The sequence below is a fragment of the Chelonoidis abingdonii genome, chromosome 2, assembly GCF_003597395.2.
Source record: "Chelonoidis abingdonii isolate Lonesome George chromosome 2, CheloAbing_2.0, whole genome shotgun sequence".
Classification (NCBI taxonomy): domain Eukaryota; kingdom Metazoa; phylum Chordata; order Testudines; family Testudinidae; genus Chelonoidis; species Chelonoidis abingdonii.
The window spans coordinates 258,365,331-258,379,985 of NC_133770.1; the positions used below are offsets into that span (position 1 = coordinate 258,365,331).

The window sequence follows — 14,655 nt, forward strand, 5'->3', positions numbered from 1 at the left end:
TAAGTGGGAGAAGTTCAAAGTGAACCATGTTTCTGTGGAAGTGAAAAGGGAGGTGTTTTGGGGGAGGGTTGTTTTGTTTTTTGAGTCACTGACATCCTTCCCCCTTGCTTGCAGTTAGTTTTTGGGGAAACCCTAAGTCTTCAGGCTCTTGCACTGCAAGCCCAAAAGGTTTTCTGGAAGTTAAGTTGGAATCTTGGTATATTATTTAAATCTTTGTGTGTTGAAAGATCCTTGTTTCCTCAAAGGTAATGGCTTTTTCTGAAGAACTATCATGTTGAGACAATTTTGGGGTGAGTGGATACGTGCCAGGATTGAAAGCCATGGGGGATAAGCTAAATGAAAAGGGAAAGGAGAAAGGGAATGGGAGGAGGGAGGCAATATGGGGGGCAAGTGTGGAGTGAGACTGAGGGACGGGTGGTGGTTGTGGTGGTAGGAAAAGAAACCTTCTGTACAAATGGGCCTAAGGTAGAATGGTTTGAAGTGACTCTCCCTTAAAGCTATAGAAGGAGTTGATGGAGCTGAGAAGTAAAATTCAGAAGTTCCTGGCTCCCAGTCTTGTATGTACACAATACAACACCTATCTTTTGCCTTTCACTCTAGTTGGAATATAAATGTACCTATGGTTGGGTTGTAAATACGTCCTGTATCCTACACAGGTATTGTTTGTAGGATTTAATTATTTTGGACTTCTTTGTGTCCACAGTGACAAGTCTTAAAACTTTGCTTAAACATCCTCCCCTTCTTCTCTACTATGGAAATAGACTATTTCTGTAGAACAGTCTGAGAACACCTAGCCAAATTCACAACATGAAATTATACTTTTTGACTTATTCTTTATTTTAAAAAAATTACTGATTACAAAGTCTTCCCCTCTTGTATATGTCTTGTATATTGTTTTGTATCACTGACTGTAAATCAGACTATGGACAAGCAACAAAAAACACTCTTAACAGAGGTAAGCCCTGCATTTCTGTGCCAGCTCCACAGCACTTCCTAAGGGATTGTCTTCACTGCAGAGTTCACTCACGTTGTAACCTGAGTGTTGTCCCTTACTCAAGTCCCATCTGCACACACAAGCCCTTAATGCAAGTGTGGTGATACTGTTAACTTGGGGTGGCTGACCCACCAGGGGGTATAAGCTGAAGCCCGAGTGAGCACAACGCAATCAGCTCTGCAGCTGAATTATTGTTTGCAGGAGACTTTCTGTCTGTGTAGGATCACCACATTCCTGACCAAAGGTATCGATGCTAACAGAAGCTCTTTTTCCATTAATATAGCTGCACCGATACCTGCGATTATAGCGACATAGCTATGTCATTTAGGGGTGTGTTTTTACATACATTCCTGACATATGTAAGTGTGGACTAGCTGCCTCTTACCTAAGATAAGCTAACTTGAGAGGCATTCACTTGAGTTAATTCTGCAGTGAAGACATAGGCACAGACATCCATTAGGCTTTCTTTTGATCAGTGGCTCTCAACTCTCCAGACTACTGTACCTCTTTCAAGAGTCAGATTTCTCTTGCGTACCCCTAAGTTACACCTCACTTAAACTACTTGCTCACAAAATCAGACCTAAAAATACAAACGTGTCAGCACACTATTACTGAAAAATTGCTTACTTTCTCCTTTTTACCATATAATTATAAAATAAATAATTGGAATATAAATATTTTACTTGCATTTCAGTGCATAGCATATAGAGCAGTAGAAAAAAGTAATTGTATGAAATTTTAGTTTGTACTAGCTTTGCTAGTGCTTTTTATGTAGCCTGTTGTAAAAACAGACAAATAGCTAGATGAGTTTGATGTACCTACTGGAAGACTTACGTATAACCCCAGGGATACCCTTGGTTGAGAACCACTGCTTTAGATAAGGGATGCATTTTTCCTGTATCCTATAAGGCTAAAAATACGGAAGAATTTCCTAAAGAGCTTTACATAAAGCATCATAACTAGCTTTTAAAAGTGGGACTGAAGCAGGCCCACCTTTCCCCAACTCTTTCTAAAAATCCTTACCCAACAGGACGAAATTTGATCGATTTTAAAGAACTTAGAAGTCTGATGTAATGAAGAAAAATAACATAGTAAGTACAATTGAAATGACCATGAGAAGATGGTGGTATTTGCTACTCAAACTTAAACCAGTCTCCAAAGACGGAAAGGTAATTAGTAAATCCACTAATATCAATCCAAAACAAACCATTTCTGCCAGTTCCTCCTATCCAGAGCGTTTATCTTCACCTTTCCCTTTGGTGTCTTTCCAAATGGAAGGAGTTAGGGTAGTCAGTGTTTTACTGGGATGATGTGTCATTAACAATTAGCCTTGCTATACTTCAGTATTGGGTTAGCAATCTTTTTTATTTATATTTTTAGTTTATTTTTTTATTTATTTTTATTAATTTAATTTAATTTAATTTTGTGCAAGTAGGTAAAATTGGAAAAGGTGCCATTTCTAATGTTTCTGAATTGTATCCAACTAGGAAGTGATATGCTAGTTCCAAGGAGTGGAACAAATTGGAGAGGTGCCGTGTAATCAATATTAGGAAATACTAAGCAACCGCTTTTAGTTTTTATGAGCTTCTAGCCATTGTTTTAATTTACCTTTTCCTTTCCTGCAGAAAGAGAGGTTTTAATCCACATGGAGCATTTACAGTGGGGGTACAATTACTATGGTGAGATTAAGAGATGACTCCAATCTACTGTGAATGCAGGAAGGTCTTTAACTCTCATTAAATTCTATCCAATAACTTACAGTTTTTATGGAAGCTCTTTTTGCATCTCTGCTGTGCTGTCACCAAATGCTTCCTAAAGTGATCTTGTATTCTAGTAGGTGACAGTGGTTGGGGGAGGGTGTTTGAACTGTGAAGATAACTAAATCATGAACAAGAACACAGATTTACTATTTTAAGTGTAAATTGACTGTCAGGGATATCGTGGAAAGCTTGTTGGCCCATGTAGGGGGTGGGGAATTCTCTGTTCAATTATAAATTCATTTACTCAATGACTATTGACTTAACTTCAATTTACAGATTTAAATCTTGAAAAGAGCAGTCCAGCATGGCATTTTGGAGCATCTCAAGTGGAAGATATGGGGAATATTATTTTAACACTAATTTCTGAAGAATACAGTAAGCTACAGTAGTAAACTTGGGTTTGGCTTTTTACTTTAGTTCTCCAGAATGTTGGGGAGTGAAATAATTTCTGCCATGTTTTGTAGATCACAGATTTGCAGATCCTGAAAGAGTGAACTATAAATTTGAAAGTGGTACCTGGTAAGTGGAGTGAGTGTGTTTGGGTGGTGGTTGGTTTTTTTACCCCTAAGGCATAAGTACAAAACCTGACCTACAGTTAAAATTTCTGTACTTGGCTACACTTGCAAGTGGTCTTTGTATTTTTATTTATTTATTTATTTTTAGGAGATATACCAATCTCCTAGAACTGGAAGGGACCTTGAAAGGTCATTGAGTCCAGCCCCCTTCCTTCACTAGCAGGACCAAGTACTGATTTTTGCCCCAGATCCCTAAGTGGCCCCCTCAAGGATTGAACTCACAATCCTGGGTTTAGCAGGCCGATACTCAAACCACTGAACTATCCCTCCCCCCCCCCAAAAGGTCATCAAGTCCAGCCTCCTGCCTTCACTAACAAGGCCAAGTACTGATTTTGCCCCAGTTCCCTAAGTCGTCCCCTCAAGGATTGAACTCACAACCCTGGGTTTAGCAGGCCAATACTCAAGCCACTGAGCTATGTTTTTAATGTCTTCTATTTTGCTGGGAAGTTGCTTTAAAAAAAAAAAAAAAAAAATAAGTTACTTAACTGAGATGAGGGGTTGTAAAACAGAACTATATGCTGAGTATCCTATGCTGGACTTGCACGGTATTGATTAAGAGCTGCTACTATCTCCAGAATTGTGTTGTTAATTATCATGGATGATGAACACACTATCCTATTAAACAAAGATAAATAAGTTCTTGTTAATAACTCTATTGACTTTGGCTTTGTTTCAAGTGATAGGGGAAAAAATATTTGCTCAATGTAACAATGGCATGCAAATATATCTTCATGTGTCCAAGACAGTATGAAAAGCACTGTAGAATTTTTCTAATTATAAATATCAGTGTTTTTTTAAATATGTTTAGTAATGACAATTGCAATGGTACCAGTTATGATTAAACTTCTTAATCTCACTCATCTCTTTTTAGCATATAAGATTCTTCGCAATGGTATTACTAAATGCTTTCTAAGCAGTGACTGCAACAGAGATTAGTATCAGAATTGGTTTTAGTTAGAATTTTCATGAATGATCTGGAAGAGGGAGTAAACCGTGTGGTCATAATAATCACAGATGCTACTGGTATTTGTAGCTCTTTCTAGCTCAGTAAAGCACGAGAAATACTATGATTTAAAAGGTCATAAATATTGGCAGAAAATAACGAGATTCATCCAGTAAAATCTGTTTAATAGGAGGGAGAAATCTGGACTGTAACAATGAAATCTGAGAATGAGAGTGGACAGCAAGTTAGATAGGAGTTTGCAATGGAAGACGAGTGAAAGAACAACAAGGAGTCCGATGGCACCTTAAAGGCTATCAGATTTATTTGGGCATAAGCTTTTGTGAATAAAAAAAAAACCCCTTCTTGCATCTGAAGAAGTGAGGTGTTTTACCCACAAAAGGTTATGCCCAAATAAATCTGATAGCCTTTAAGGTGCCACCAGACTCCTTGTTGGTTTTTTTGTGGATACAGATTAACATGTCTACCCCCTGATACTTGAAGAGCGAAAGAGTTAATGCCCTGTTGAGCAATCTGTATAGAGGCATATTTTTAGAAGGGTTAAGCATTTTGAATTCTGAAATATCAAACTTTGTGCTCTTCCTGTAGACTCCTGCTTATCTTCTAGTCTGTAAGATGTAATTTCCTCTGTAGGCATCATCTTTAAATGAGTCCAGTAAATGGTTGAAATGGACTCTGCAGATGAAACCAGTCTATTCACAAAATCAAAATTCTACCAATATGACAGTCTATAAAATGCATCTGCCTTGATTGCTGCTGTGTAACACTTGACTCAAATAGTTGCATGGATGTGATGCACAGGAGTATTAGTGAGTAACAGAGCTTTATTTCTGGGTCCCAGTCACCTGACATGGGCCAGGGTTTCAAAAGGTTAATTTAATACCCTGTTGCATGATTCAGATGAGTATCCTCTTAACTCAGTAGATACCAGAGTTATTGACTTGCAGCTGTAACTTCTAGAGGATCACCTTCTTATAAATATGTATGTTCTTTACATCAGGGGGAGATGGGGTGAGAGAGAGAAGAGTGACCATGTTCAGGAGGCTAATTTCCCATAAGGCAGCATCTCATCCAAAGCTAAGCCACATGATGCAATTCCCAAGCTAGCAGCACAACTGTCCATGAGTCCTCCAGGAAGCTAAATAAGAGCCATGGATTTTTGTTGTCATGTCCAGTCAAATACGTAGAGCACAATTGGTGGACTTTATATTCTGTACATTCTCTGCTGTAGAATTTGCTGCAAAATCAGCCCTTTGCTGCAGAACTGTGCTCTAGTAAAATAATCTTTCTTTTAGCTATACTTTCTAGTGGTTTTGATTTATGAGCAAAACTTCCCAACATGAACAGCATGTAAACAATGCAGTGCTGCCTGCCTTAAAGATGGGAGGACAAGTAAATCTCTAGCCTTAATACAAAGGTAGCCTTAAAAGGGTAAAGAAATGGAAGCCAGTTGGTAGGGCTGAAAGTCTATCACTGACCAATTTATAGCTGCCGTGGGTGTTGCAGACTCCCTGCTGATTACTATCCAGCTGTCTGTGGCTGAGTCAGTCCTGTGTTAAGCCACCATTGTGACCTCTAGCAACAACATGTGAGCTAACATGATAGTGGCTTGAGCATGGTACTTGAATTCTAAGCTCTTTGTTCAGTTTGTACAGTGCTGAGCTCAATAGGGTCCTGGCTCATGACAAGGGCCCCCAGGCACTACCACAATAGAAATAATAATCCCCATGCAGACACTAACTTCCTCTGTGGTTCTAGACAAGTGGGATATCCTCTGTTTTAATTTTCTCATCTTTTCCCATTTTTCAGTACTTCTGCGGTGGATGGTGTGATTTAGCTCGGGTAGAGAACATAAAAACAAAGCATTGGGCTAGGGTGGGGAGCACACCTGGAAAAGACACACACAACTGTAATGGAGATGAGACACTGGGTAGCAAAAGAGACAGACTATGAGAGGGGGAAGTGGGAAAGAGACAACTTAGTCCATGTGCTCTGTGTTTCTGCCAACAAAGAATGGGTGTAAACATGAAAGAATGAGAGGAAAAGAATGAGAGAATAGTAAACAGAAATGAGGGAAAATGACACTGGGATGGATGGAATGAGCCAGATAAGAGAAGACACGCTTACAACTCTTAAATTTGCAATCTTCCCAACTGGGAACAACCTCAGGCCTTGTTTGATAAACGTTGAACATGAGTTTAAGCTTATGAATAAATTACAGTTCCGCTTGCCATCTGTGTGGTAGATACTGAGGATGGGGAAACTTCAGTGTGTGTTTGTGCTTTATCTGAAGCAGCAAGATGGAACTCGTAGATGATGATACCATAATCAGAGCAAGAGGCTTACCATGGCAGTCATCTGACCAGGACATCGCAAGATTCTTCAAAGGCCTAAATATTGCCAAGTTAGTTACCAGCAATATATACGTTTATGGCTTTGCGAGACAGAAATAGTGCTTGCTCTGCTGCAGTGATTCACTCTTGTGCCTCCTTTTTCCTTGCCTCGACTCTTTAAGGGGAGGTGCTGCACTTTGTCTCAATGTACAAGGAAGAAGGAATGGGGAAGCTCTCGTCAGGTTTGTAAGTGAAGAGCATAGAGAGTTAGCACTGCAAAGACACAAGCACCACATGGGGAATCGGTACATTGAGGTACGCTGCAGCAATGGTGGTTGCTTTTTTGTTTGGTTCTTTTAATCTCTTTGATAGGACTACAAATACCATGCCACATATAACTGATTTTTTTTTCCCCTTCTTTCCCTAGGTGTACAAGGCAACAGGTGAAGATTTCCTTAAAATTGCAGGAGGTAATCCACTTTTTCTTTTGTGGGTGGAGATGGGATTCAGTTCCAGTAAACACCTGTAACTTAAACACTTCCTAATTTAAAACTATCGAATGTGATCTCTGAATTGGCTCATAGAATACGTAGGTAGTTGATGTGCTGAGATTGCTACCTACTCTGCTGATCATTACTGTCTTACAATTTACATTGTTCTTCTTTCCCTCACTCCCACCATATTGATGAATCACAATAAAGCATAAAAACTATAAGGTCTCTGGTGCAGGGACTGTCTTCATTCTGTGTATACAATGCTTGGCAATGGGGCTCTGATCCCTGAGGAGCTACTGTGACATAAACGAATTCAATATGTTCTCTTCCTTTTCAAGGAGTCAGTTAGTTAAGGATCTTACCAGACTTGTTTCTGAATTTCATTTGCTACATAATTTTCCTGGGGTCATGGCTTCCATGAAATCAATTATAGAAAAACATAACCTGGATTTTTTCAGAGCAGTGATGTAACTCTGTTCTACTTGTTCTCTACTGTTGTGTACAAATCTCTGTGTGAAAGCAAATGAGTTTCAGAATATAAATGCTAATTACTAGGGATGGGTGAAACTGGTTTTTATTAAACAACTCAAACTTTTCCTGTATCCTAAAATGATCTTCCTTCCAAGGGAAAGTTGATCACCAAACACTGGAAGGGTGCAAAAGTTCTTTTGTAAACCCTCAGGCCATTTTCTCTCTCAACTCCTCCTCTCTTAGCCACCCACATCTGTGTTGTTGGGTCTCATTCTCAGAGGCCAGACAGGCTTGGTATCGGAACTACCTGTTTCCCTGTTCCCTGCAGGCTGCAGTAACCTAGTATTTAGAAGCCGCAAATACCAATACTCTGAAACTTTTTAAAGGCTCCCTAGAAGGGGAATGTGTGGCTGACAGGGTTGGTAATGGAGTGTAGCGGTGCCTTTGACTTCTAGGGGCATGGCTAAACTAGAAGAGGTATGTGTGATTGGCGTGTGTCTTCCTTCTAAAGTTTGGCTTTAAACATCTTTCTCCTCCCTCCCCCCTTTTTTAATCCTAGTCTAGACATAAAGTAGGTCACTAGATGGACCCAATTTACAATCTGTTTCCTGATAGACTCTTAGTGTCCATTTTCTGGAAAACAGACACTGTTGGCAACTCCAGTAGAGACAAAGGACTGAGTAGGCATGAAAACTGACTCACCTGAACCTTGGTGATGGTCCTTGGGAGGCAGTACAGATACACTTGTGCTGCTGCTGGCACTGCACTTCTATGGCTATAGAACTAGGTTGAACTTGGGTCTAAATGGTGGTCAGTCTGGCATATTTTAAACACACAGGTGCACACATCCCTAAAATTGGGTATGTCAGCGGTTTGCTCAGTGGCCCTGTTCTCCCCAATCCTAGAGGTAGAGGATGTGATTTTCAAAGGCACCTAAATGCTATGGACTCTCAGTGGGGCTTGTGATCCTTAGTTACTTAGGTACTTATGAAAACTCCACCCACGAAGTGTTTGCTTGTCAATCATATTAAAAACAATGGCAAACAGATGGATCTTGCATTTCACCCTGTAAAGAAAAGGTTTGTGGCTCTCTGTCCATGCAGCAAAGTATTGTACCAGCTATTGTGAGGTTGACTGGGGAGTGTTGTACAATCTATGACTTGCTTATTTCATAGCTCACTCTGGAAAGCTGACGTGTCTTGGGAAGGGAGAACCAAGTTTTGGGATAAGAATACAAACTGACATCCTTCCAATTGGCTGTAGATAGGATTCCTTGGATCACTTTACTGATTTTTACTGTGGTATTACATTGGGAATGTAAACAATGCTGATAGACTCCCATCTAGTTACTGAAGGCAAAACTAGCAAGCTTCTAAAGATGACAATTGTATCAAGGTGGAACCAAACGCCTGAACCTTCCTAAGTGCACTTTTTTGCTGGCGGTTCCCAGGCCATTGTCTGGAGTAGTTTGGTGTCTGAAACAACATTTCAGAAATATGTATTTAAAAGTTAAGGCTTGGAATTCACCAGAAAAGCCACTCCAGCAGCATCTGTGATACTATGTGAGAGACTAGTGTTTTGCTGACTAGGCAAAGACTCAATATTGTAAATGCAGCCTACTTTCACCCTTGGGTGAGGGTGAATCTCCTTTAAGTAATCAAAGGAGCAGCATTCTAGGCTTCAAAGGGAGGAGTGTCCCATATGATGACACTCCTAGCTTTCCAAAAGTGGCTTTTGAGTGGGGAGAAACAATGTGAATTTCAATTCTATACCCTAGGTGCAAACAATCCATACAGGGAGGGAGTTGCTGTCTTTAACGTGTCTGTGGTGTCTCAACTTGGATTTTGTTGTTTTGTTAAAGGTACTTCCAATGAAGCAGCTCAGTTTTTATCGAAAGAAAACCAGGTGATTGTCCGGATGCGAGGTCTTCCTTTCAATGCAACGACAGAAGAAGTGCTGACATTTTTTGGTCAGCACTGCCCAGTAACAGGAGGAAACGAAGGAATCCTGTTTGTCACATACCCTGACAACAGGCCAACGGGAGATGCCTTTGTGTTGTTTGCTTGTGAGGAATATGCACAAAATGCACTAAAAAAACATAAGGACTTGCTGGGTAAAAGGTACATTGAACTCTTCAGGAGCACGGCAGCAGAGGTTCAGCAGGTAGGGTGAAAACTTCCAAATAGCTTGGGCTCTTCTAATCAAAGAAACAGGAGGACACAGTGGTTGGCATGTGGTTGGGGTCTTGAGGAATTGCTTTGTATCTTGTTGTGGGAGGAGAGTTGTTTGACCTCCAAAGCGTGGTCAAGGTCAGAAAATGTACCTTGTGAAGCCTTTCATCAAGAGTTCTGATCCCTGTTTGTATGCATAGTCAATCTGCTCACTCGAGCAACTATATTTTTATTTAAACTGCTTTTTTCTCCTGCTAGCTATGCAAGTGGCATAATTAAGAGATTATCAACAGGATCACTTACCAAGTTCTGACCAGTCATACCTGGGCAAACCTATTGCACATGCAGAGTTTGCACAGGCCCAGTGGAAGGCCTTATTTGGCTTGCAGAACCTTTACTGGAGGGGATGCAGATGGCGACACTCAGGCTGATTTCAGGGGGCTGGCAATTACAAGAACAAATTCTAAATTGGGTACACTTGATCTTGAATCATTGGGACACACAAGTAGAGCTTCACAATCCCACTTTTCATCTCTTGAGTTGACCTGCATTTGAAGAACACTAGGTGTCGAACAAATCTGTGTAAAGTATCATTCAGAAGGCTGAGATCCTCTGCTTTCCAGTGGTATATAACATTAAATTTCCCAGGACTACAAATTAATCTGGATTTGACTAAATTCTAGAAAACAAACCACCACCAACTAAAAAGACTCCTTGTTTTCTGAGAGTTCAAATTTTCCATCTTACTTGCTTAACTGGTTAGAGGCTTGATCACTGTAACTTATTGCAAGTTGCATGGTTCAGTTTGGCCGCATAGCAGCACATGTTTGTTTCGGCTGTTCCCATGCTGCCTAACCGTGTTGGTATTAGTGCATTTTAGGAAAACCTGGACAACTATCCTTGGCAGAGCAATCCCTAAAGTAGAATAAGAAATATTGTGATTTCTGTTACCAAAAGTGGTGGAGATTTAGCTCCCCATCCTGTCCCTGGTTGGAGGTAAAAGTAGTCCCAAACAGCTCTCCCTCTTTATCTTATACCATGAGAGCTCCCTCACTGTTTTCAGTCTGTTTTAATCTCTTCAGCAAGACCCAGATTGTGAGGAGAGCAGTAGAAGGGGGCAATGCACTCTGGAATATCTTGCCCTATAAAGACCTGCAAGGAAATAGGATCAGTCAAACCAGTTACAGAAACTGAGTCCTCTCCATGCTGCAAACAGTATGTTGAACTGGCTACTAGCAGTCAATCCTGTGCCAGTCTTGGTCAAGGAGAATTGTTACACTGGACAACAATGAGGAAACTTCCTACCACTGCACTAGCACTCATGCCGCTCAGCTGATTGGTATTAACAGTGGAAATGATAGTGTAGCCTGACCCTTGTCATTTCTGCCATCTTGTCACACAAACAAGTTTTGAGCTAACCTGGATTTTTCATAGATCTGGAGTTTGACTCTTTCTATAAAGCCTTATCTGTTTGCACTGATGAAAATATGCATAATATTGCTATATACATAGATGTGATCAAGGGAAATGATTGAATATTCACATAACTGTTAGGCAGGGCTCTTACTGTTTAAACTAGAAACAATGAATCTAAAATGTAACATGATCTTTTTGGCCGAATATATTTACTTTTAGCTGACAGATGGTGTTGCTACATGGGCTACTTCAGTCATTAAAATCATTAAATGGTGGTTTATACTGTACCATAGCACATGAAACAAAAATCTTCTAGTTTCAGGACTCTTCTCTTCCTCCACCTTGACAGTGTAGTCTTGTGTCCAGGTTAACAGCTGCGTCTTTTGTCATCTAGGTTGGATGCCTTTTACTGGAAACAACTCTTCTATGACCATGTAAAGTGCTTTGGGATCCTACAGGATGAAAAGCATTATGTAAATGTAATATACATAATTAGTAAGTTGCTGCTCTGATACATCTTCTGGTATGGAGCACTGCAACTTGCAGTCTGATCAAAAAGAAACCAAGATGACATTTTCAAATAAAACCACCCAAAGACTTCAGACTTACTTAGAACTTAATTCAAGCTGTATTTTTCTCCTTGATTAAAAGCCTACTGCTTAGATGACTTACCTTCTAAGTATTGCACAAGTTAACTATAATTAACAAAAATTCTGTCTACATTCAGTTCATTAGAACAAGCTTGAAGTCTCTCCATTTCTTTGTTTCTGTTTTTTGTGCAGGTGCTGAACAGATACTCTTCTACACCTCTCGTTCCCCTTGCAGCACCGCCTGTCCTTCCCGTGTTACCTCAGCAATTCATGTCCCCGACCAATGTCAGAGACTGCATACGTCTGCGTGGTCTTCCCTATGCTGCCACTATAGAGGACATCTTGGAATTCTTGGGGGAGTTTTCTGCAGATATTCGAACCCATGGGGTTCACATGGTATTAAATCACCAGGTAGGTAGACAACAAGAAAATGCAAATCATGGTTGCCAGTGTGCTACCCACCACATGATCCCCAGGTTGATTACTAGTGCAATAACAGGGAAGCAGCCTTGATAAAGCCCCTAAATGCAAAAAGGTGAGACAGATACTGATTCTGTCCTCTAGGAGTGTAATGGAAATAATCAATAGTCTTTGACAGAACCTAGCTGCTTCAAGGCATTGTATTTTTTTAATACTGGACCCAGTGTAGCAAACAAATTGCTAACAGGATCAACTGAAAACTTGGTATGGTTATCCGTAAATGTATGTAGAATTATTTCCATTGTCTGTAAATAGGTAACTCCATGTTGCATGTGGGGAGTTTGAAAGCAGGATGTGTTGGCTTCTATATGGTGAAACATACAACATCACACCTAAAAAGATTAAAAACATTTCCTCTTTTTTTCTTGATAGTAGATGATGTAGTGGGGGTAAGGAATCTGTTTTTGTGGGGTTGTGATTAAAAAAACAAACCAACAACAAAATTCTTTTAGACTCTCCAGTAAAAAAGTCTTGTCTATAGTTTGTTTTGCTAATGGTAGGGGTTTCTTTTGTGGGATATTTTTGTGGGGGTTTTAATTCTGTTTTGTTTGGGTATTTTTGGGTGCCCAACTTAAGAAGCCTTTAAAAGGGACTCTTAAAGAGGATGGGTATTCAGCATTTTCTGAAACCAGTCCCTTTTAAGGCTTCTTAAGTTGGGCACCAAAAATCATTAGAGCCAGGGGCCAAGGGTTGTAAGAGTTTCTGCCTCATTTTAATATGGCCTAATACATTAATTTCAAAGACTTAGTTAGTTGAATGTGATGCAGAAAATGGCAAGTAAATTTTAAAGATTTTAAGTGTTTTATGTCCACAAGATACACACTACATTAATTAATCTCTCGCAACCTACCAAAATCTCTTTTAAAAGGATTATAAAGGCAAGTTCATATTTGTAACTTAGTGAAAAAGCATAACTGTCACATGCTTATTTAACATCTGTTACGGGGCTCACACAAAGGGATAAGCCTGTGTGTTGCTATTTATTGGTGACTTTGTTATATAGGGTAAACAATGTAATACTCTATAGGCTTGAAAGAATTAATTTGGTTGTTTAGTTTAGACAGATAATATAAATGTTCATTTTTAAGCATTATTTTTATCTATTTAAATTTTCACAGTTGTGGGAAATTGTGGATGGGGTCAGAAGTTCAGAGGGTATCAGGTAATTAATGACCATCAGTATTGAGATTCAAAAAGTTAAAGCTTTAGAACCACTGAAACACAATTATCAGTATCAAAGCATATTTAGTAAATATCCCTAAATCAAATGTTAAATTCTCAAGCATCATTTTTCTTAATTTGCTGGTTTATAAATTTCTGTAATGACAGAAATAATTTTTGGTCGGTTTATATGTGTACAGTGAAATAAACACTTACCAGTAAAAATCTAATGCTTCCAAGCCTACCTATATAATTGGAAATCTGCAAAAAATATTGCGCCTCTTCCTGGGATTTCAAATTAAACTGTTCTATTTACCCAACCAAAATATACAAATTGATACTTAATTTCATTCTTATACTTCACGGATCTTTAATCTCATATCAAAATCCTTAGAAACCTGATAGCTGACCACTCTGAACTAGCAATCTCTTAAACTATCAATTCTCCCTCAGGGAGGGCTGGTTCCCATTCTCCCGTAACTTGTGATATGGGTATGGTTAAAATTTTGTCACGATTGCTTTTGGTAAAAGTCACAAACGGATCGTGGACAATAAATGGAAATTCATGGAAGCCCATGACCTGTCTGTGACTTTTACTAAAAATAATGAGCGGGAACTGATTGCGGGGCATGGTGGGGGAAGGGTGAGAACCTGAGTCCTGCTGTGGGAGGTGCAGAGGGTTTAGTCCCCCTGCCCCAGTGGCTGACAGCTCCATGGCTCCATCTTGAGAGTTCCAGGTCCCCTCTGTCATCTGCAGCGGCTTGGCACTTCGGGAGCCAGCAGCTCTGCACTCTGGGGGCCCCAGCCCCAGGGCTGAAGCAGAAAATGTCACGGAGGTCTCTGAAAGTCACAGAATTCATGACCTCCATGACATAATTTATCCTTACAGATGGGGTTAATAACCTGTTTGACTTAATCCATGAAAGCCTGGTCTACTCTAGACAATTAAGTCAATTTAAATCCATGCTTTCTGAGCAGCATAGTTAAACCAACTAACCCCCCGTTGTTGACAGTGCTAGGTTAACAGAACAATTCTTCTGTTGGCCTACCTACCACTTTTCAGGAAGGTGGATTATCTACACTGATGGGACAACCCTTCCCATTGGTGTAGGTAGTGTCTGTCTACGCTGAAGTGCTGCAGTGGTGCATTTGTGCCGCTGTAGCATTTCAAGTGCAGACAAACCCCGAGTAAAGAACAAATATTAGACAACATGAGTTTTTTATCTGAAGCTTGTTCCTTCAGTCTGTC

General features: G+C 39.9%; 1 protein-coding gene across 3 annotated transcripts in view; it reads left to right on the forward strand.

The window, feature by feature from the left end:
- Nucleotides 1-14,655, forward strand: part of ESRP1 (epithelial splicing regulatory protein 1) — a 61,455-nt gene that overhangs the window by 16,783 nt on the left and 30,017 nt on the right. For all 3 annotated transcript variants that reach the window (XM_075061981.1, XM_032787203.2, XM_032787204.2), the window contains exons 5-11: nt 3,031-3,129; nt 3,219-3,273; nt 6,584-6,694; nt 6,806-6,938; nt 7,051-7,093; nt 9,450-9,751; nt 11,958-12,176. In XM_075061981.1, coding sequence (XP_074918082.1) covers nt 3,031-3,129; nt 3,219-3,273; nt 6,584-6,694; nt 6,806-6,938; nt 7,051-7,093; nt 9,450-9,751; nt 11,958-12,176 — 962 coding nt within the window. The remainder of the gene's footprint in view (nt 1-3,030; nt 3,130-3,218; nt 3,274-6,583; nt 6,695-6,805; nt 6,939-7,050; nt 7,094-9,449; nt 9,752-11,957; nt 12,177-14,655) is intronic.